The sequence below is a fragment of the Eschrichtius robustus genome, chromosome 9 (genome assembly GCF_028021215.1).
Source record: "Eschrichtius robustus isolate mEscRob2 chromosome 9, mEscRob2.pri, whole genome shotgun sequence".
Taxonomy (NCBI): domain Eukaryota; kingdom Metazoa; phylum Chordata; class Mammalia; order Artiodactyla; family Eschrichtiidae; genus Eschrichtius; species Eschrichtius robustus.
The window spans coordinates 43,836,931-43,862,004 of NC_090832.1; the positions used below are offsets into that span (position 1 = coordinate 43,836,931).

Here is a 25,074-nt window from a genome sequence, read left to right on the forward strand (position 1 = left end):
AGTTTGTAAAATTGATGCATGTCTATAATACATTTTTATCATACACAGAAGTTTTTTGTGTTTCTGTTTTTCTTTTCTACGGTTTTTGGTTAGGAGTATTTGTGAAAGATGTGTAAAAACTGTTAAACTAACATTCTTTTCTGGAAGGCAATAGAAGTGAAGTTCTACTTTATTTAATCTCTTGCATATGTTTATTATATTTAAAGAACAGAGTCAAGTGCTAGTATTAGTATTTATTTTAGCATTTAAATCTTAATGAAATTTGTTACTGCTTCAGATTCATAATAAAGGGCCAGCCCAATACATCAGCTACTAGCCTGATGTGACTATTGTGTGTTTGAAATATGGCTGGTCCAAATTGAGATGTGCTGTATGTGTAATATACATAATGGGTTTGAAGACTGAGTATCAAAAAAGGAATGTAATATTTTTAATCATTGTTTTATATTATTATATGCTTGAATGATATTTTAGATGTGTTGGGTTAAGTAGAATATATTATAAAAATTGATTTCACCTGTTTAATTTCACTTTTAAAAAAATATTTATTTATTTATTTGGCTGTGCCAAGTCTTAGTTGCAGCACGCGGGATCTTTTTGTGGTGTGCGGGATCTTCAGTTGTGGCATGCAGGACCTAGTTCCCTGACCAGGGATCAAACCCAGGTCCCCTGCATTGGGAGCGCGGAGTCTTAACCACTGGACCACGAGGGAGGTCCCTAATTTTACTTTTTAAAACGTGGCTTCTAGGGGACTTCCCTGGAGGTCCAGTGGTTAAGACTCCATGCTTCCATTGCAGGGGGCATGGGTTCAGTCCCTGGTGGGGAAACAAAGATCCTGCATGCTGCACGGCACAGCCAAAAAAATAAAGCAAAATAAAATAATAAATAAATGTGGCTACTAGAAAATTTGTAGTTACATATGTGGTTCGTATTGAATTTCTGTTAGGCAGCACTATACTAGAATATCACAGCTTTTCTATTGCAGTGAAAACATGAGCTGAGGATTTCTGGTCTGAGAAGGATCACAGTGGATTGATAGTTTTAAATTTTAAAAAATCTTTTGTAAAAACAGAAAAACTAGAATAACAAAAACACCCCACAAAACCCAGTGATAGCCTCATCAGCAAAACTAGATGAGGAGGGCATATCCTCACAAGCCCCAGAACATGGGTTGTTCAGGGTAGCAGGACCAACACAGATTGCATGTGGATGAGCACCTGTGGGGCAGAAGAAATAAATAGCAAGGGGATCCAGGCACAGAAATCACTAACAGAGCCCCAAAGGAGAAGACATCACTTTGGATGGGAAACTTGAGCGAATGATCTAAGAACAACTGGCAAAACTGCCTCCAGGTTGCAGGGGAATTCAAAACAGCCATGGGGACACACTAAGCAGCAGCAGGAAGATTAGAAAGTACTGGGGGTGGACTTTCAGAATCTCAGAAATTTCTAACAAAAACTGCTTTTGAGAAAGTCCAATTCTAAAGAAACACTGCTAGAAATAGAATCCAAATTCAGCAGGGCAGAAACATGAGGTTTGAAGTGAGGAGAGTTTGTATTCAAGACAGGGGAGGAATACATACATAGGAGGTTGATTGCAAAACAGTAGTTCTGGCTACAGACAGGCCATTGTTGTAAATAGTTCAGTTTAAGGCCAGGGGTGGGAGCCCGTTAGCCTGAAGCTAGGAAAGCTACCTATGCTCACCTCAAACCCCTCCATGGAAGTCTCCTCCTACCTAACATGTACTACATGAAAACCCATTTCATTTAAACATGAGTAACAGAAAAGGATTTTATTTAAACACCATATAAATGTACTGTAATCAAAAAAGGTAAAAATTAATAGACTAACGTGACAACAGACAATGAAGGCATATCAGAAAAATAAGGCTGCAAAGCAGTTGGAAACTGTAAACTGTATTATAAAATAAAGGAAATTAATAATGTTATTCATCTATGAATAAAACAGAATAATTTAGAGATAGGAAAACTCAGAAATCAAGTAATAAAAAAATAAAAATTAAAAGAATACTTGCAGAACTTTGGGAAAAAAATAGGAAAAATATCATTTCAGAATGGAGCCTAATTTGGAAGAAGCGTAAAAAATAGGCAATGCAGTAAGTACAGCAAGAGAAAAAGGATATATAAGGGGAAAACAGAAAGGATTTGAGAGTAAATTGCAAATATAAAAGATAGGGAAAGAATAATTAATGTTAGTATAATTGGAGTCCCTGAAGAAGCATGAAACAAAACAAATATTTAAAACTTCTATCAACAAACCCTCATTTATTGCTGGTAGGAATGTAAAATGGTTCAGCCACTGTGGAAAACAGTTTGATGGTTCCTTAAAAAGTTAAACATCGAATTATCATATGACTCCGCAATTCCACTCCTAGGTATATACCCAAAAGAATTGAACACACGTACACAAACAAATGTATATATGTTCATAGCAGCACTGAACATAATTGCCAAAAGATGGAAATAGCCCAATGTCCATCGACTGATGAATGGATAAACAAGTTGTGGTATATACATACAGTGAACTATATAGCTGAATATATTATAGCTGAATTTTTATAGTTGAATATATTATTCAGCTCTAAAAAGGAATGAAGAAGTACTGATACATGCTATAATATGGATAAACCTTGAAAACATGCCGAGTGAAAGAAATACCTGGAATAGTTAAATCCATAGAGACAAAATGTGGATTGGTGGTTTCCAGAAGCTGGGGACAGAGAGAGTGGGGAGTGACTGCTTAACAGGTACGAGGCTTTCTTTGGGCGTGATGAAAATGTTTTGGAACTAGATACAGATGGTGACTGCACAACATTGTGATTATAATAAATGCCACTGAATTGTTCACTTGAAATGGTTAATTTAATGTTATATAAATTTTGCCTCAATAAAAAACAAATTACCAACCAATTCACTCTTAAAAACTGTAACAGAGCATTGAATCTGCATATTGAGAAGAGTACACGTGGGCCTAGAATGATTAACACCATGCTATATTTTAGTAAAACATGGGACTAAAAATAAAGCAGACACAAGATCAAGTCACTTATAATAGAAAGAAAAGATTGGATTTTGGACATGTGAATAGCAGCGTTTCATACCAGAAGCCAAAGGAGCAACATATTTAAAATACTCAAGGAAAGAAAATATGAGCCAAAGATTTTATATCCAGCCAAACTGACTTCAGATGTAAAGACCACAAATAAATAGTTATGAACATGCCAGAAATCAGGGAGTACTGTTATGAGAGCTTGCTGAGAAATCTACAAGGCTAGAGAATGAGTTGAATTCATAGGAGCAGCTCTGGTAAAAGGTCAAGTGGTCAGCATAGAATTTATTTAATGGTGGAACTAAGACTATCAGTGTTAAGGATGAGAAAATATTTAAACATTACATATTGTATGCTCTGCAATATAAATAGAGTGCAACTACCGAAAATGGGAGAAAAGAGTATCTTGAAAGTAGTATAAGCTAGATGATTGCTCATAGTTATTAGCTGAAATAGCAAGATAACGCTTTATTAAGATGCTGGAGAAGAATAAGAAAAGGGGGAAGAAAATGCTAATAGTTTCGTGACTGTTCATAGCAAGGATGTTATCTTAAATATAATCTAAAGAGGAAATTAAGGATATTATCTAAAAGTAATTATTAAAACAAAGATACAGAGCTTCCAGAATACTAAAATATATATATATTTTAAAATCTAGCAATGAGCAGTTAAGACCTTACATGTGTATGTGCTATTTACAACTATAAAATGAAAAATATGATGAAAGTTTAAAACAGACAAAATTATACCAGGTAAATGCAAATAAAATGAAAGTAGGAGTTGCAAACTTGATAACAGATAAGGTAGAATTCAGGTCAAAAAGCATTTAATGTGGGGGAGGAAACTACTGACATATTGAGCTACATTGAAGTTAAGCACTCTGTTCATCAAAAGACACCTTTTAGAAAGTTAAAAGACAAACCACAGGATGGAAGAAAGCAATTGTAACTCATACCCAATAAAGGACTTTATATTCATAATAATATGTGTGTATATCTGTGTGTGTATGTGTGTGTCGAGAGAGAGAGAAAACTATAAATCAATAAGAAAAAAATGTATATAATGCTGTAGAAAAATAGGCAAGAGACTTGAATAGGCAGTTCACAAAAGAGAATATCCAAATGGTCAATAAACATATGAAAAGATGGACAACCTTATTAGTAATCAAGAAGTTTTCATTAAAACCACAATGAAATGCCACTACATTCCTACCAGAATGGCTAAAGTTAAAAAGACTCACAATACCAAATGAAGGCAAGGTTGTGAAACTATCAGAGTTCTCATATATGGTGAGCATGTCAGTTGCTACAATCATTTGGAAAACTGGCCTTTTCTGCTGAGGTTTAACATATTCATACTCTGTAAACCAGAAGTTTCCTTCCTAGATATATACTCACCAGAACTGTATTCCATAGAAAGCTGTGTAGGGTGTTGCTAGTGTACCTGTCTTCACCTCCTTACCTGCAAATATCATGTGGCTAAAATGTCATTGAGAGAAAATGTTCCACGGTTATATGGTGTTGATGGTTGCACAGTTCTATGATTATACTAAAAGTCACTGAACGGTACACTTTAAAAGAGTGAGTTTTAATGGTATGTGAGTTATATCTCAATAAAGCTGTTATTAAAAACAAAAACAAAAATGTCATTGAGAGCATGTAGTGATTTCCTACCAGATTTAATCTCAGTTTTGGTTTATCATCCAAAGCCATTTGTTGTATCTAGCCTCACTTTCCTATCTAGTCTTGTGTAGTCTGTCAATGTACAACCCCTCTCAGTAGTCTAATCTCCTTGCTAATAACATCTTCATATTCTAGTAAGTGCTTTCATATATAAGATTAATAATATGAAAATAGTCAAAGCCATGGGTATTATCCCTATTTTATTTTATTTATTAAAAAAAATCTTATTTGAAGTATAGTTGACTTACAATATTACATTAATTTCAGATGAACAACAGAGCGATTTGATATTTTTATAGATTATACGCCATATAAAGTTATAAAATATTATCTCTTCCTTGTTGCTGTATATTACATCCTTGTATCTTATTTATTTTATACCTAGTAGATACTATCCTATTTTAAAATCAGGGAAACTTGAATGGACACAGAGTGATTTATCTGGAATCACAGGGCTAGTATTAGAATTTGTTTCAACTTCAAGATACTTATTGAGCATCTTTTATGTAGTAGGCACTAGTTGGTGCAGTTGGGAGATTTAGGTAGATTCTAATTCTCTGGTCTCTATACTCAGGGAATTTACCTACGTAGCTTCTAGTCTCTGTCTGCCCTTGCTAGTCTTCTCATCTCTTGACTGCTTTACTGCTCCTATTTGTCCTTGTTATCATTTAACTTCAAAGCCCTTCTAAACTCTCTTTTCCTCACTAACCTTCTTTAAACCTTCCTTTACTTTGAATTCCTTGGGACCTGACCGATTCTAAATATATCTGTAACTTGCCACACATTTGTCTTTAGTTGGTTCGAATGCATATGTATTACCTCAGTTGATAAGAAAGCTTCTCAAGGGCATAAATAATTATCACCTATAATTTAGAAAGTATTCTCCACAATTTTTTTTTCCCCTCATTGAACCAGCATACTTGTTGGCTCCATAGATGCTTATTAGTAAAATTATGTTCAATAGAAAACTAAGGCCTTGCCTTGGTCTTTAACCCACTTGTTAGTTGGGAAGATCGAACACACACAAGGGATATGTCCTGTTCGCAATTGTAAAACAATGTATCGATTGTGAAAAATGAAAAGCTTCAGATTGAATGGCTGAGTGGCTCCGACGGGTTGTTCTGCTACAGTGTAACAGTTAGCTGTAGCTTACAGTTAATAATGGACTTCTAGTGTTCACCTATTCATTTCAAAGATAGTCTGTGTCATTCTTGAATAATAATTATTAGAGTCAAAATAAAGAAAATTAAGCATACTTAATGTTTTTTATTGTAGCTGTTTTATTTAAAAAAATTTTTTTATTGAGGTATAGTTGATTTACAACGCTGTGTTAACTTCTGCTATTGTTGCTGTTTTTATAAGGCACAGTTGGTGGATCTGAAATCTGAACTGACAGAGACCCAAGCAGAGAAAGTTGTATTGGAGAAAGAAGTACATGATCAGCTTTTACAATTGCACTCTATTCAGCTTCAGCTTCACGCTAAAACTGGTCAAAGTGTTGACTCTGGTACCATTAAGGCAAAATTGGTAAGTAGTTTAGAGGGTAACATATATTTATATGTGTTTTAGAGGGTGAAAAGGACAATCTTTAATGAGGCTTTTTAATTATAAAAGTTAATATGTGCTCCTGGGAAATTTAGAAAATACAGGAAATGTGAAGGTCATCATAATCATCCACAGTCTTATCACCTGGAGATGATCAGTGATAACATCAATAACCAATTGGTTAGAATAGGATCTTCTTCCTATTTAAAAAGATCTATGTAAATATACTTAAAAGATATTTGTGATTATAACATATAAACATTTTTTTTGCCGTACTGTATCAGTTAAGATTAAGTTCAGTTACATGTAACAGAAATCCCAAATAACATTGGAATTATTCTTAAATAGTACAAATTATTTTCTCCTAGTTAAAGAAGCCCTGAGACAGGCATTCAGAGCTGATATGGCAGCTCCACAGATATCAGGGATACAGTTTCCTTTTGTTGTTCTGCTCTGCCATCTTTAGCTCATGGTTTCTGTCTTCAGGATTTCTTCATATCTGCATTCCAGGTAGGAAGAAGGAAGATCTAAGGGCAAAACGATGCTTCCCAACTGCATTAGTTTTCTTTAAAGACCTTTTCATGAAATCGTCCTCAACTTTTTGCCAATCATTTAGCCGTCTCACTGGCTATCCCTAGCTGCATGTCAGTCCCTTAGTTGGTCACATGACCACCTCCAGTAAAATTGGAGTTCTGTTAATAAGGAAGAAGAGGAGAGGAAAATGGAATGAGGTGCCAACCAGTGGCACATTTTTTCTTTTGCTCTTAATATAAGTATTTTCCCTGCCACTGAGTGCTTTGTCGTGTTTGCATAATGTTCATTGTGTAAATGTTCCATAATTAACTGTTGCCCTCTTAATCAATATAGGTTGTTTAAATAGAATTTTTTTTTAAGTCTCATTTCTGTTTAACCTCATATGTATTGTGTACTATATACCAGGCACTTTGTTAACAAAATAAGTTAACGTAGGGTACACAGCAGTAAATAAGACAGATAAAGCTTGGGAGAGGCGGAAGATGAAATGATGTTGATGATGAGAGTAATACAGTTCAAAGTTTTACTCGTTTTCAGTTAATTCTGTTTGATTGGTTAGTTTCTAATACAGATATGTTAGAATTTATTTAAATGAATATTTACATTCTCCTAAAGTCCTTTTAAATTCTGAAATTCCATAAATATAAATTATTAGTGTTGTTTTATTTAACTGAAATGAGTCAGATTCATAACTGCTTCTTTGGAATGTTTGATACTAACATTGAGAAACAATGTACATTTTCACTAGAAAAGAATTCACCTGACATTTTAACATTAGATTTGAAACATGGTGCTGTAGTGGAAAGGCACTGAACCAGGTGTGTTAACTAATTTGGATAAAACAAACATTTTTAATCTAATCCTGTGCAGTTACTATTGCTTCTGGACTTGCAAATATATTTGTTCTAATGAACTTTACCCAAGTGATATTCAACATATGGGAATTTTCCTTGTAATGATTGTACCACTAAATAAAGTCATTTGTTTGATGTTTTTCTAATTATAAAACTTTTTTCTTATATCTTAAGTCTGTCCCCTCTGTGGAGGAGCTGGTAAGTATGCCATTTCTGTTTTGCTTTAATATGTTACGCTGAAATGTTTTTAGTGCTTTATTTGCATAGTACATGTTGTCACTTTGTATGTATTTGAAAGTGATATTAATGATGGTAATTTTTTAATGTGCCAATACGTGAAAAGTTCAGTGAGTAGCCCATTGCTCTTTTCTCACCTTGTATTGTTAAAAGATTTTTTGTTTGTGATTTGTTGCCATTATTTGCAGAACCCATCAGTGTTTGACAACTTCTGAGCTTTGTAACTTGCTCATACCGCTACTTCAAAAGAACAATTGGTTTTCCTTATGCAGGCCTAGCTCTTTCCTCCTTTTCTGTTTGAATTTATTCCCAGAGAAAGAATGTGCATGTTGGTTTCTTATTTATCCACTGCCTCTGTTATAACTTTTCATCAGTCTTGAGAATAATTGTGTGGGCTTTGAAACAATTGAATTTTGAAACCCTTTATTAGAATTTATTTTGGAAAATAGCAATATATAAATTCTTAATATTTTTCCCACTACCTCAACCTAATCAGGTTCTAAGTTGCCATATGACTTATCTTCTTTTGAAAATACACTGTTTGGATATCGGAATACAAAATTAACTTCTTTGTTGTTACCTAATGATGAACAGGTTAACTAAAACGAAAAGGTTTTTTCCTTTAAATCTAAAAGCAATTAACTTCAGTGTTCTTAGTCCTATTCTTGCTTGCATCTGTTAATTTCAGGTCTGCAAGTTTGTCAGATTCATTAGGAGTTTAAATCATTAAAGCAAAATAGTGTCTTAATACGTTTCTCAGATTTCATAAATATTATATAAATAGCTCATTAAAGTGATTGTAAGTAGATAATCCTCAACATAAAATTTATTTAGCCCATAAAGAAAGAATTCTTGGTCTTCTAGGAACTCTTTTTATGAAACAAACAGCATTAACCTCAGTAAATGTCATAAAAAAAAAGATTTTTGTTCATGTTGCCCAAACTGTGGTTTCTTTTGGAACCGATACCTGCCCTTTTAGGAAAGAGATTCTGAAGTAAATTGAGATGTTAAGAATTCCAAATTTGTTGTAAAAAGAGGATTCTAGATTATTAGCTCTTCAGATTAAAAAAAAAAAAAAAATCTAGGGACTTCCCTGGCGGTCCAGTGGTTAAGACTCCGTGCTTCCAATGCAGGGGGCATGGGTTCGATTCCTGGTCGGGGCACTGAGATCCCACAGGCTGTGGGGTGCAGCCAAAAAAGTAAAATAAAATAAAATAATTTTTTAAAAAATCTACAAATTGTGTTCTCATGGTTATATTTGTTTTTTTACAGAAGTTGAAAAAGCGTGCTAATTAATCTTCCTTTTGTTTATCACATATATAATGACAGATATTTTAATCAAGGAAGTGATAAATATATTCAACATTTGGTAGTTGTCATTCATTTTAGTTTGTATTTTTTTTTGTTATTGTTTTTACGATTGTGGTACTCACTGACTTGTATTTGAGTATATCATATATTGATGTTTAAATATGTCGTATATTGATATGCTGTTGTCAAAACAGTGGATCAAAGCAGACATTGAAATTACTACCAAATACATTCCATTAATTGTTAAAAGTTTGCTTACATTTGTTTCTCAGCTTAATATTCATAATAAAAAGGGAAATAATTGTAATAATCACTGCTCATACATTAGAAACAATATCATTTGCCATTCACTCAAGAGAAACATTCTTCTTGTGCTGAGGTGTAGATCTTTATTTAAATATCCTGAAGGGGACATGGTGTAGTGAACAGTGTCATCCACCTCTCATCAATAAATATAACTGTATTTCCACAGGATTTATAGATTCTGTAAATTAGTGAGTCAGTAAAAGCAGTTCTCTAAGTCAGTAAAAACACTTCCACTCAAACTTGGGATGGTTCTCTTGATCCAAAAATAACACTTAAAAGATCTTTCAGGGCCCTTGTCCAACTCTCAGAAGGGTTTTATTTTGCCACACTGTGTGTGTGTGTGTGTGTGTGTGTGTGTGTGTGTGTTTGAATTTGAATTTGACTCCCTTTAGGCAGGATTTTTTACCTTCTGTTTTCCCCTCCACTTTGTCTTTACCTGCCTATCTGTTCTGTGCTTGAATTCCAAAGGTATTTACATTTGTAACCCTTGATGTATAGGTACACTGTACTTTACACTTTGAAAGTATATTGAAAATTATTTCTCTCACATGTGAGCTGGTGATAAAAATTTCATGGCAAAGATCTTAAAGTTATATTATATTCTCTGGCTAACACCTATAAATTCATATATATGGGTTATCTACCAAGTGGCGCATAGGATGGCATCCTTTTTTGAGAGTAAAAATGGATATCCATCCAACCTCATAGTAGGCAAGTGAGGCCAGTATTTTTCCTCAGAAAACAGTTCTTCAGTCACTTTAACATATGGACAAATAGATGATCCAGATCCCAAAGTTCAGCGATAATCTATACCATAGATATACCGTAGATATATATACATAGATACTATACTATAGATATCTATGCTATAGATATTTTTTCCATAAACCATATTTTTTTTATTGAAGTATAGTTGATTTACAATGTGCTAATTTCTGCTGTACAGCAAAGTGAATCAGTTATACACACATATATCTTCTTTTTTTATGTTCTTTTCCATTATGGTTTATCCCAGGAGATTGGATATAGTTCCCTGTGCTCTACAGTAGGACCTTGTTGTTTATCCATCCTGTACATAATAGTTTGCATCTACTGACCCCAAACTCCCATTCCATCCCTCTCCCTCCCTCCTGCTTGGCAACCACAAGTCTGTTCTCTGTATAGACATTTTTTTTTTTTAAATTTTAGTTGCTTCCTAAATCCATTATATGCGCTACCACTTTACGTGTATTTTGTGAATTAAGTTGGATTATAGTGTGACTTTTTTTTTTAAATTAATTAATTAATTTATTTATTTTTGGCTGTGTTGGGTCTTCGTTTCTGTGCGAGGGCCCTCTCCAGTTGCGGCGAGCGGGGGCCACTCTTCATCGTGGTGCGCAGGCCTCTCACTATCGTGGCCTCTCTTGTTGCGGAGCACAGGCTCCAGATGCGCAGGCTCAGTAGTTGTGGCTCACGGGCCTAGCTGCTCCGCGGCATGTGGGATCTTCCCAGACCAGGGCTCGAACCCGTGTCCCCTGCACTGGCAGGCAGACTCCCAACCACTGCGCCACCAGGGAAGCCCCAGACATTTTTTAATGTGTAAATATTTTAATGCAGTTGTTACCAGCATTTCTCCATGACCATAAAATGTCTTAAAAGAATTGGAATATCTGTTCTAATTTAAGCATTGTCAGTTTCTTATAATGCTGTAAGATAAATTGGTCATAGAATGTATCTCTGCGTAACTGAATGGCTTTGACCTGTTTATAGAATTGCTGCATTAAAGTTCATTAAATGTTTGGGCACAACCACCAGAGTGATTATTTTGGTCTAGTTTTGGAGTCATTTTTAGGAAGTAGGGAGTAAATTTAATTATCCAATGAAGCCTTTACTATTAGTATGCGATAACATGAGCTTAGAGAAGGCTACTAATCTTCGTATCCTCAGGATCAAGGTGCCCCAAGCCATGTTATTATCTTACCTAGAAGTGGTTCCAACACCTTCTGGTACTAGTTAAAAAAAACTGGATCCAAATCTTTGTGTTCCATTTTATAGAAATGAAGTGGTAATTTTTATCATATGCTTTCATTGTTGGTATCATAGATTGTGTGCTTTTGTGTATTTTAAGGAACATGGTCTATTGCTAAAGAGTCTTAAAAGTATATTCATTGCATTATTTTTTTAAAAAAAATTGCAATAGGAAAGAGAGCTTGAAGCAAACAAAAAAGAGAAAATGAAAGAAGCTCAACTTGAAGCTGAAGTGAAGTTGCTGAGAAAAGAGAATGAAGCCCTTCGTAGACATATAGCTGTTCTCCAGGCTGAAGTTTACGGGGCAAGACTAGCTGCCAAGTACTTGGATAAGGAACTGGCAGGAAGGTGCGTGGAAAATGGGCACCCCTGTGCTCTTAGGTGACCAACTGCATAGTTAAAGAGGTTGACTCTTATCTCTTTTGGTAAATGAAATATTAATCTTTATCCTAAGAGTGATTTTATCATTGACTGTGGCTTACTGTTAATATTGATAGCATTACATATTGCAGATTTATTTAGCCATACTAAATAAGTATTTCCGGTTTACACACACACACTGCTAGTAAATTACTGTGAAATGCTAACAACTCTTAGAGCTGCACTTTTTACCATTTCCTGCCTTGACACCATAACAGATGATGTTCCCATGTACGGCAGGACTTCCGTAGGAATTCTTTCCGTGATCATTGAAACCCAGTCTTTCTTGCCCCTCAAAAACATGTTGGAATGACAGTGATTTTATCATAATAATACAGAGTTCTGCTTGCATTAATTTTTTATGGTAAATTATTCACAAACTTTGGTGATTCATTATTATTACTAAATAATTTTCTGCTTATTGTTCTAATGTCATATTAAGGACTGATGTGGAGCAAATAAAAATAATTTATATTATCTTGAAGTGCACATTTTCTAATAATTTTACCACATTTAAAGAAATAATCATTTTGTAAAAAGATACTGTCATTGGAAAAAATAGCCTCATCTAAAGACTAGTGTGATTGCATGCAAGACATGAAACATGTTAATTGACATTAGTCTCATAAATTGTTTCTAAGACGTATATGAATTAAGTATGTGACTAAAGAAGGTCTCAATCATTCTTTTTTTGTTTTTAAGCTGCTTTTCCCTTGAAGACACCTGTCTCTTTCAGAATTTTCATGTCTATAAATCTGAGACACATCAGGAGGTTCCTGAGTATTAGTTTTATTACTGAATTAGATTTATGTGAAAACTACTTGTGTTCAGTAGTAATTCTTCTGAATTCTTTGTATAGTATGTATAATGAAAAACTAACTGAATTAATTCTTTTCCCAATATGAAGGGTCCAACAAATACAATTACTAGGACGAGATATGAAGGGACCTGCTCATGATAAGCTTTGGAACCAGTTGGAAGCTGAAATACATTTGCATCGTCACAAAACTGTTATCAGAGCCTGTAGAGGGCGTAATGACCTGAAGCGACCAATGCATGCACCACCAGGCCATGTATGTTTGCCTTGCTGCTGTTTCTCACTCAGCCTTGCCCTTTCTTTAATCACAAATCCTTTGCATTAAAAAAAATTGTACTAGTATTTAAAACCTTTATTTAAAAATGAATTAAACTTATTTAAAATAGGTACATATTTAAAGTTTCAGCAACCCATATAGCTCTTTACAGATTTACTAACGCCCAAAAATGATATTTCTGAAGGCAGTGAACTAATGCTGGCAAATGCATGTTGCTTTGGCTCATATTTCAGAATTTTCCTGCATCTTGATTAGGCATGTTTACAAATATTTTAAGCTAAGCAGAGAGTGTGTGATCCTATTGATAAATTGGCAAATATTTTTGGATGATTCTTTACAGGGGGACTTTTAGTAACTAGATTTATTTGTAGTCTCTGAGCTAACATTTATAACTGTTTGGTCTTGCATTAAGATGGAATTTGAGATCTGTGTCCAATTGTCTGCTTCTGTAGCCACCACTGTACAGGAGGTTTTCTTTCTACCTGGATAAAAATTTATTAAATTTCACTACAACAGCAGCCTAATGATACAAACCTTAATATAATAAAATCATACCTAACTCCTACCCAGTGGATCACATATCTTAGTATCAGATAAAGCCTGACCTTGAATAGTAAAATTATTTGTTGCCTCTGAAAAGATTATTGCAAGAAAAATTGATATGTACGTCTAGTTGGTGGGAGAGGAGTGGCGATTGCAATAAGCACTTATGCCATTGTCTTCTTTGGGACACTGTTGGTCCCCATTAACTTCTAGGCAGTGGCCAGATCATAAATGTTATTTTATGCTAAATAAAGGAATTTGAACCTTAACCTGATAATCATGAGGTTTTTCAATAAAATAGTGGACTAATAAGATTTAATATTTGTTTGACAATTACTTTGGTATAGTGAAGAGGATATATTGGAAGAGGGCCTAATTGGAGTCGGAGAGTTACATTTAGAAAGATAATAAAATAAGGAGAAAGTGGTTAGAGGAAGGACAGGTTTGAGAGAAGTACAATCAAGAGGATTTGGTGACTAACTGCTTTTGGTTAAGTAGGTGAGTGAGAAGGAAGTGTGGGTTTTTGGTTTGGGCAACTGAGTGAGATGGCATGCACTGATAAAGCAAATAGAGGGAAAGGAAGATTTTGGCAGAAAGATGATGAGATCAGTTTTAGACATGTAGTGTTTGAGGTGCCAGTGGGACGGCCAAGTTATATCCAGTTAGATATACGGCTCTGGAATTCTAGTGAGAATTCTGAGTTGAAGATTATTAGGTAAATCATCCTTTGAACCATGGAATTGATTAAGTCACCCAGGGAAAATATATAGAAAGTAAAAAGATGGAAGGAGACTTTTATGGAGTGAGGGACGGAAATGGATCACCAAAGGAAGGAGCCTGAGGTGGAGCTGTCAGATACAGGCCATCTAGGAAAGTACTAGTATAATAGACACCAAAGAAAAGAGAAGGTTTCAAGGAGGGGATAGTGAACAGTATCAACTTTCTGCAAGGTTCAGAAGGGCAGTGACTAACAAACGTATTCATTGGAAGTAGCCACATTCGTTACTAGTGACTGTAGAGAAGACAGTTTCATTGGAGCAAGTGGGGGCAAAACCCTAATTCCAGTGGTTGGAGTACTGAATGTAGGAGGCAAGGAAGTAACTACAGTTAGGATTAACTGTGTGTGCTGGTTAAGGAAAGATGGAGGGAGGATAGTAGGTAAAGAAGGTAGTGGGTGATTGAAGGGTTTTTATCTGTGTTGTTTTGTGTTTGTACATGGTCAGTATTTTAAAGCTGGATGAGACCTGGAGTTTTTTCATGTGCTGAATTAGGGAAGGAGCTTGTAGAGAGAGGGAAAGAGTAAAGGTACCAGAGAAAGAATTATTAATGGAACAAGGTCCTTTAGTTAAGAGGTAGACTCCAGAACTCAAAGAAATGAAAAAGTAATTAATGATCCAGTTGGCATTATGTTTTTCAGTTCTACAAATCAGTTAAAATGGATATAGATCTTTAAGTTATTTTTCCAGTTAAGATAAAGTTACCTCCTTTCATTTCTTGAAGATATTTTTTTATCAATTCCTGGCAGTGATTTCTTTTGTAATGTCCTACAATTTAAAAAGAGATGTACCAGATGTATTAAAGAAGTTAATAAGAGCGTGAGAAAATCATCTGTATTTCACCATGTTAACAGAAGAACTATTTTTGCTTTCCCATTTTATCTATTTATTAATTACTTTCTTAACACTATACTGTGTATCCATTACAGGCAACTAATAAAGATTCCTAAAAGCAAGTTATAATAGTATGGGTTTACTCTATATGGTATATTATTTAAGTAGTACTAATTTTTCTTCTTTTTTTCCTTCAATAAGGATCAAGACTCTTTAAAGAAAAGCCAAGGTGTTGGTCCAATTAGAAAAGTTCTCCTCCTTAAGGAAGATCATGAAGGCCTTGGCATTTCAATTACAGTAAGAAGTAGTGCTTCCAGTCTTCTTTTCTACAGTTGTCTAGTATAATCATGCTCCTTTGTTGGACATCATTGGGAAATAAAGTATTCTGAATATATTTTCTAAATAACTAAATTTATCCCCATGGATAACAACACACACACAATTATGATTAAAAGCTAGAAGGGTGAAATGTACCAAATATTGCATTTCATCAACTTTGTGTTGCATATTTTTTCACATTTTAACATCTGTGAAATTGAGATTCATCTTATAATTATTTTTGTGGAACATAAAATAATGGTTTGTCTTACCGTTCATAGTGACTTAGATTTGATAAAATCTAATAGTGCTGTGGACTACTAATACAGAAAATATTTTTATTTATTTATTTATTTATTTAAGAGAGTAGCTAATTGTTTTTTTTTTTTCGTTTTTTAGGGTTCTTTTTTTTTTGGCTCTGGAATGCGTTTTAAAAAGCACATGTATATTATTAATCGTTTTATTTAGAGGTAACTTTGATATTCATAATAATTTGATTTAACATTACCTAAATATAATAGCAAATAGGATTTCACTCAGTATTTATAATAAGAGTATAGGTGCTTACTGAAATGTTTTTAGGAAAATATCAGTAGAATAGTCTGTGACTATACAAAGGTAAACTAATTTACTGCTTTTTTTGGTTAGGGTGGAAAGGAACATGGTGTTCCAATCCTCATTTCTGAGATCCACCCAGGGCAACCTGCTGATAGATGTGGAGGGCTACATGTTGGAGATGCTATCCTGGCTGTTAATGGAGTTAACCTAAGGGACACAAAGCATAAAGAAGCTGTAACCATTCTTTCCCAGCAGGTAAGTTCCCTTTATGTAACTAAAATTGGATCTGTTGATTGTTCCTTTTTGAATCTGTTGAATACTTTATACTTCCCTAGGAGGTTTCTCAAGTAGTAAAGTGTATATATATAGATACTAGTTTCCTATTATAGAAGACATTCAGCCAGATTTACTGAAAAAGATTTGCTCTTCTTCACAGCTGTATAGTTTTGAGCAAGTTACTTAAGTCCTTTATGCTGCAGTGTCCTCATCTGAGAGCTGTAAGGATTAAGTTTGTTAATACATATAAAGTGTTCAGAACAGGACTTGGCTCTTAGAAGGCAAAACATTATTAATGACTAAAATGCTATACAAATATGAAGTACTATAGAAAAAACAATGTTAGAAGTGGACTGATTTTACAGTCATAAATGTTAGAACTCAAGGGTCCTTAGAAATCATTTAGCCCAACCCTCTTATTTAAAATGAGTGAAGTAAGGTTCTTAGAAATTAAATGATTTGCTTAAGGTTGCAGAACATATAAAGAGTTGAGAGTCATATCCAGGAGTCATATTTGTTATCCAGAGTACTTACAATTTTTTTTGTTTTGTTTTGTTTTCTTTTTTTCCTTTAAGAATAAGGTTGAGGGAATTAGAGAGGTGTTGATTAGTACATTGAGATATTTGTTGGATCATCAGCGTAGTATGCCAGGGTAGAATTGAATCTCAGAGTTGAAAGTGAATTTATAGCTCATTTAGTTCAACTTTACATGATGCATAAATATCTACAGTATCACTAATTAAATAATTGTATTAAAGGGAGGACTTGTTGGTGACAAAACAGTCCATTTCATTGTTGTATGTTGCTGATTTTTAGAAAGCTCTTCCTCATATTAAGCGCAAAAATCTGTTTCTTCATGACAGCTACCCACAGACCTGATTCTGTCATTTAGAGAACTTTACTGAAGACCACTGCATTTACCATCTCCCCCAAAATGGTATTTTTAAAGCATTGCCTGATGAGGGAGATCTAAGAATGCAGTGCTAGTCTCTTTAAGTTGGTGTTTTCTCAACCCAACTTGGCTGTCATCCAGTAGCATAAGAGTGAGATGAACAGCAGCTGTGGTAAAGGAGATGTAAACAGGCAGTTCATGAGATGCAGTTCATGAGATACAAAGTTGTATGGAAACACTAAGCGCATGTTAAAATTCTGAAGTATAACCTTAAACTGCTGGGAAAGAGGAGCGCCACAGACTAACTTAGTGAGTAGCAATAAAAAAAAAAAAAATGGCATGCTTTCTTTTGAGCAAAGGCAGGCTATAATTTTCAGAGAATTACAAATACCAGACTTGGGTATAGTGATTGTAGTCTCTTATTAAATGACAATTGTAGCTTGTAATTTTTTTAACATGAAATAATCTGTAACTTTTTACCTGAACATAAAGTTGTTATTAAAGAATTACAAGATAAATACTACACATTTAGTCTAGTATAGTAGAAAGAGCGAGGACTTTGGAGTCAAATTTCTGTTTTTCTGTTTTACTTGTTCATCTTATTGAGAGAGTTACCTGCTCTCTCCAGGACTAACTCAGGTTTCTCATTCATGTACAAGGGACTATAATAGTGTTATTCTGAGGATTGAAAGATAATAATTTTGTACAATAAATACAGTAATTACTATTACTACTGAACAGAATACCTTAACACTTTGGCACTCGGTGAAAGTTAAGGAAAGGCTCAAGACCTATTCAGTAAGAAACAAGAAATCACTGTGTAGAGGTTTCTTGAATTAGAGAAAAGTTTGTGTGGTACCCTTAGGTGCAACTTTAATATCTGACTATTAGATGGATTTGCTGAATTGCTATTATGTAAAGTATAAAATGGCAAAATGACTTTTAAACTGAACATTTGTTCCAAAATTCTGTAAATTGAATAAACATCCTTTTTTATTTTAGGTCTGTTAACAAAAATATTTTGATCGGTAGAAAAATATGTAATATTAAAAGGAAATTACTTTTACCTCTTGAGATTCTAAAATTTCATTATTTGTTGTCTTGAAAGGAGCTACATCTGAGGGCCAACTGCTACTTCTCACCGCAAAGAATTTGGAAATCTTTTAAAATTATAATTACAGTAACTTGGTTTCCTCATTTTCTTTCCCCATTTTAGAGAGGAGAGATTGAATTTGAAGTAGTTTATGTGGCTCCTGAAGTGGATTCTGATGATGAAAATGTGGAATATGAAGATGAGAGTGGACATCGTTACCGTTTGTACCTTGATGAGTTAGAGGGAAGTAGTAATCCTGGTGCTAGTTGCAAAGACACAAGTGGGGAAATCAAAGTGTTACAAGGTAAAAATTACTCTAAAAGTTATAATTAATGTATTTATTATTAATGAACTTTACAAATATAAAAGGCTTAGCTGTTCTTTAGTAACACTGTTTTAATGATGGGGAAACCATCGTTAACAAAATGGATAGCTTTCCCTTGCTAAATTATAGGTTTATTGTACACCAGTAACTATGCCAAAATTTTATTTACATGTAAGTTCTTCTAGAGTCATCTTGGACAAGTACGTGGCCAATTACTAAACTATAACTGATCCTTGAAAAATAAATAAAATTCAAGTTTTCTAGACTCTGGAACAAAGACCAACATGCCTTTTAGAGTAGATACATCTTAATGTCATTTTGCTGTTTTAATGTGCATTCTTCTCTCATAATGCAATGATTTTACAGGCTAAATATGAATAAGTGATTAGACTGTTACCTCATGATTGTTATTAATAGAATCAGGATATGTGATCTTGAGGATTTTTGGTTTAGTTCCTTTGCTATCATTTATACATATTTTAAAGAAAAATTCTAGCACTTTCTTTTACATGGAGCAGTGGTTCTTAAATTGTGATACATGGATCCTTGCGGGACCCTGATACCTTTCAAGGGGTTCTTGAGGTCAAAACTTTTCATAATAATACTAAGGCATTGTTTGTCTTTTTTTGCTGTGTTGATATTTGCACTTATGGTACAAAAGCAATGGGGGTAAAACTATTGATACTTTAGTGCGAGTCAAAGCAGTAGCACCACTTTACTAGTGATCACTGTGTTCTTCCTTGCCATCCACTCAGAATGAAAAAGAAGAAGAAAATGCCAGTTTCTCTTAAGAATATCCTTGATGAAAGAGTAAAAACTGCTAATTTTATTAAATCTTGAGTATATGACTTTTTAATATTCTGTGTGAGGAAATGGGAAGTATGCATCGTATTACTGAGTGTATGCTGAACAAAGATGCTGGTCTTGAGGAAAAGTACTTAAGTGATTAATTTGCTAGCTGAACTAGCCATTTTTTTCATGGATGACAACATGACAATTTTTACTTGAAAGAATGACAAATTATGGTTATTCAGACTATTTGGCAGCCATTTTCCTTAAAATGAGCAAAGTGAATCCATCACTTCAAGGAGAACAAGTGACAGTATTTATTGCCAGTGATAAAACGTGAGCTTTCAAGTGAAAATTAGAATTTTGTAAAACACGCATCAACCACCATGAGCTCGACAGCTTCCTGACACTTAAAGAACTTTTCTAATAAGATTGGTGGTGATATTAACGAATGTGATTTTTTTTTGATATAGTAAAATGAAATGTGTCAGCTTTTGCAATTGCTACGTAACTCAGTGATCTAATATTTTTCAAATGACCAGTGCATGATGTTACTAAATCCTGCATGGGTAAAAGAGCCATTCAAAGTCCAAGATAGACAAATGATTTTAATGTAGCAGAGTGTGAGAAAGTTCATTGATATGGTTTTAGATTCTATACTGTAAAATTTTGGTATAAGATCAAAGAAGAATATTGACAGTTATCTGAAAAAACTAAGTTACTCTTCCCTCTTCTAACTGTTTATCTGTGTGAGGGTGAACTTTCTTCATATACTTGTAACTCATTGAGTAGAAGCAAATAAGAGAATCCAGCTATCTTCTGTAAAGCCAGACATTAAGGATATTTGCAAAATTGTAAAATAATGATATTCTTCTGACTAAATTTTTTGGAAAGTAGAATTATTTTCACTAAACAAATATGTTATTTATGTTAACATTTATGGAGTTTATTATCATTTTTAATAAAGTAATAAATTTTTTTTAGATTTCTCAGTCTTAATCACTAATACGGTAAACATCAGTACCTCACATAACATTAATAACCCACATGAACAAAAGCTCTTTGCAATTCTCAGTACTTATTAAGAGTGTAAAGGCATCCTGAGACCAACAAGTTTGAGAACTTCTGGCATAGAGTTTTACAGTGAACTGATGAACTGTTGCCCTTTTGGTAAATCTATATGTTGTGAGTCATCTATACAAAGACAACAGTAGCAATCGTTCTCCCTGTGCATCTTGAACAAAACGATTGTGGCACTATGTCAAAACCTTGCGCTGTTGAGCTGCTTTTCCTTTGCTTTTGTTGTCTTTCACCCTTTCTTCTATTTTTTGTCAGGATTAGAGGTCTTGTCCCTTCCTTTTTGCAGCTGAGGCTAAAAGGTTCTCTATCACCTGTGTAAATTGCAGACTACTTAAAATGTGACTCAAATATGTATACTATTTGTAGATTAACCAAAATTAGTTTTAAATTTTATCTGGACATTGGACAAACTAGATGTAGTGATAAACTAGTATGTGCCTCAGTGAACTGAAGTTAAATAATGTGAAAGCAAAATGTAAAAGAAAAATACAGTTTACAGTTCAACAGGTATTTTTGTGAGTAGAACTTACTGAATTTTGGGATTGTGTGTATCAGTTCTAAGTTTCATAGAAAATTTGGTAGGAAATTTTATATAATTTTTAGATAGGTCCAATAGATAATATTAAAAAATCTGTACAGTGTTTGATATCTGCTATAAGAAGGAAGAATTCCTTTGTCAGAGATTGCTGACTTGATTAATCTAGGGTCCCGTTATTTGCTCCATATTATTATTATTAATTACAGTGGGCATTCCTTTGTTATAGCTCAATAAAAGTATGACTTTTTTTTAACTAGAAAGTATCTGGTTTTTTTCTCTTTCTTTCAGGATTTAATAAGAAAGCAGTAACTGATGGACATGAAAATGGAGACCTAGGAACTTCAAGTGAAACTCCACTCGAAGATGGTGCTTCTAAATTAGATGATCTGCACAGTCTGTATCATAAAAAATCTTATTAAACTGACTATCTCCAGACAAGATTGTTAATCAGACTATTCTGAATTTGGGGCACTAGGGAAGACGGTGACAAAGACTGTACAAGATCAAGGGAGGCTGTTTGTTGCCTAAATGAAAGGCGGGTACCTCAGGGCTTCATGTGAACAATTCTAAATGCATAAAACTCCCTATTTTCTGTGGTATACCATAATTAGCTATTGCATGTAAAGTAATTTTGATTTTCTTAAAATTGTAAAGCACCAAAGCATGTGTTTCCCAAAAGGATAGTACTAGGCTCTTAAGTACCAAATGAAGCACTACTGTTTTATTTGACTCCTTTTCCATTTAGTAGAAGGACAGTGCTAACTGGAATTTTTTTAAGAAATAGCCTTTAAATATAAGAGAATAAATGAATTCATATTGTGTATTCCAGAATGTTAAGTGTGGTGTTTCAAAGGATAGAACTTGAATTGCAGAAATGTAGGCTTGACTTAATTTTTTTTTTTAACTGAAAGAATGGTTTTAGTGTTTTCTTTTTTTTTAATTTAATATGCTTCCTGATATCTAAGTCAGTTCTTAATGATCATTTATTATGAGTTTGCTTTTCAGTGTTATTCATTCAGTACAAAATAGTTTTCTTTAAGCAATCCTTTATCAATCAATGCTGCACTAGAAATAGTTTCAGAAAAGTTATTGTACATTGTACATTTTAGGTTTTTAAAAGAAATGCAGATGAATGTAAAATATCTGTTCTCAATTATGTTGATCTTGTGTGCATGGTATTGGAGTATTACGTTATTAATGTTTAGTCACAAATGCTTTTTTTCTGGAATCCACGAAAGACAGTTTTATACATTTTGAGTTGTTCATAATGTTTGTCTTGTGATAGTCCTGGCACTTAAAGATACATCTTTTCTGTCAGTAAAAGCTCAAATCTATTACCATGTCAATGAGATACATTCAAAAGCAGTTTTCTCTCAAAGTACCTAACTGATTTGCCAATCATCCAAAAAGCTGAGGCACTGGAGGGTAAGATAAGGTGAACATGTTTTGATATGGTAATTGTTTTGGTTGGCTTTTCTTGTTTGTGTTTGTTTGACTAAAGTGCTTTTCATATGCAAACTAGATTTGCTACTTCGCTTATCCCAGGAATAAGTGCCTGCTCTCTTATTTACTGTTCCGCAGGCCACTGTACTGGGCAGGGGAAAGTGAAAACATTGCATTTAAAGAGATGATAGTTTTGCCAATATCATTGTTTTAAAGGACATACGTTGAAGGGAATGTTGATTGGGAGAAGGCTTTCAGAGTATTATCAGTATCTCTTTCTAATACTCAAATGTTACGTGATATAAAACACATTCTTTTATCTTTCCTAGATGCACTGTATATTTGTTCATAGGTAAATCTATAAAATGTATATACTTTATTTGGTGGTTTTGCTATTTATAAATTTTATGTTTTAACTGTTGCTCATTTATGGTTTGTTTTGGGTGGTTTTGTTCATCTGTATATCACCATGTTAATTTGTAATAGAAATGCACTTCGTAGTATATATGGTTACTGATATTAAAATACCTTGTAGCATAGCGTTGCCTCTAAGCAGAAGCTAGTATTTAATTGTACAACTGATTAAGCAAGCTACATGTTATTGTTTGCTCCTGGCAGGCTAGGCCTCTTAAAAGAAAAAAAGTCTTCTCCTTATGCATCCCTTACTCCAACACATGCCCCCGTGCATGACATGAGATCTGCAAACTGGATTTTAGCCAGTGTATTCATTTAGTCAAAAAAATTTCCATTGACACGTATCTGAAAACTTTTTGTTTTGACTTAAAACCATGTTATCTTATCTTTTTAAAACACAACCTGGGATGGGATGGCCATGGCAGTTTTTCAGAGAGTATCTTTTATCTACTAAGGCTGAATCCTTAGGAAACATTAGCTAAAACCTTTTGATTTTCAAGAACTAATATGTCTATAAAGGGTTTTTTTTTTTTAGAGCCTTGAATTGGCATTTCTATGAGGACGCCGTGTAATATGAAGAATTGTATGAGATGGTTGTGATACAAACTTTTTTGGGCTTATGAGCAGAATGAAAAACTTCCCAGGTAGTTTAAAATTGCAAAGGCCGGTTCCCATTTCATTCCTGCCTCACCTTGGCTTTGCAGGCCTGTGTGAGGGCACTGTTGCTCAGATGGTGCTATGAGATTCCCGCCAGGTGTTTAGAAAGTACTCAGTTAAAAGTTCATTTTAGAATATATAGTCTTCGGGGGATGGACTAAGAACTACAGACTTTTCCCAAAGGACTGAATGAGAAACAGTTTTTATGTTTTCACATTTACAGGAAAGAAACTCATAATGAGTTTCAAGGACAAAACCAAACAGATAAGGAGAGAACTGTTGCAAAGCTATTACAATTAAACAGGAAAAAGAAAAATATACATATGCACACACAAACAGAATAGCTGAGAAAAAATTTTCAAGAGTTTGAGGGTTGTATGTATGTGTGTATATATTTACATTTAACTTCTAAAATTCTCTTCTAAGTGTCTGTTGTGAATATGATGGCAGACAACATTTAGGTTATGAGACTTGTTAAAATAGATTGAAAAGAGACAACAGTTTTTTGATCCTTGGTAATATAACTGAATGGTTTTAGCTGAACAGTTGTCAGAAGTTAGCCCAGCTTGTCATTGGTGCTGGTTCTATTCCCCCCACCGTGGACTTATTTTGTTTTCATGTTTAGAAACAGTATATTGATTCATGTGTTAAGTTGCACATTTCTGACATCCTTATTACGTAATCACTATCCCACCTATCCAGTCTTCCACATAGGGTCAGCCTCAAATCTATAAGATTTTTGAGAAAGGTATTATATCTAGTTGTGTTGAATTTAGTATTTTTTTTATTAGCCTGTAAATAAAGATGGCCTCTCCTACATTAAAATGGTATTAATCGCATTAAAAAAATAAACATTTTGCAATTCTTCCATGTTATATATTTTATTTATTATTTATTTCTAGTAGCTTCTGTTATTTGTACCAGCAAGTCATAAAGTCCATGCAAAGGCTGAACCTAGTTACTATGGTGGAACAGTTTTTTTTAGTAGGAATTAACTGTTTGATTTTAGGAACTATTTAATCTGAATTAGTTAAAAGCATATTGGTTGGAAGGAGCTGCCAGAGCAGCTGTGGGACCAGTTTTCTGTTGAATTGTAGCAGATGCAAAAACTCTAGTCTCCTTGGGTGAGTTTTATGTTACAAATATTGATGGCGAATGTTGCCTTTGAGGATAACATTGATAAAAATTAGAAAACAAATCCTATTAGATACTATGTAAGAAGGTATTTATCCATTTTATCATCTAAGCATATATGATTTAGAAGTTCCCAAATTGTGTATAAAATCATTTTAGAAATATCTGTAAACATGGTTCAGTTTGTTTGCCTCAGAAGTTGTACATGTGGTCATTTATAGTCAACCTGAGAACTAGGTGTAGAATGTGTAGGAATGCTTTTTCTTTATCAAGGGTATCTGAGGTCAGTCAGGAGGAAAAACTCACAAATGGTCTTTTACTCTAAGTATTAATTAATGTAAACCA

At 33.9% G+C, this 25,074-nt stretch overlaps 1 protein-coding gene across 1 annotated transcript in view; it reads left to right on the top strand.

Moving 5' to 3' along the window:
• The window catches only part of GOPC (golgi associated PDZ and coiled-coil motif containing), a 35,436-nt gene extending 11,009 nt beyond the window's left edge, over window positions 1-24,427 (top strand). The window contains exons 2-8 of the mRNA XM_068551152.1: window positions 6,114-6,278; window positions 11,718-11,893; window positions 12,873-13,038; window positions 15,414-15,509; window positions 16,179-16,343; window positions 18,473-18,653; window positions 21,370-24,427. Of these exons, the coding sequence (XP_068407253.1) occupies window positions 6,114-6,278; window positions 11,718-11,893; window positions 12,873-13,038; window positions 15,414-15,509; window positions 16,179-16,343; window positions 18,473-18,653; window positions 21,370-21,500 (1,080 nt within the window). The 3' untranslated portion in view covers window positions 21,501-24,427. The remainder of the gene's footprint in view (window positions 1-6,113; window positions 6,279-11,717; window positions 11,894-12,872; window positions 13,039-15,413; window positions 15,510-16,178; window positions 16,344-18,472; window positions 18,654-21,369) is intronic.
• The last annotated feature ends 647 nt before the right edge of the window (window positions 24,428-25,074 follow it).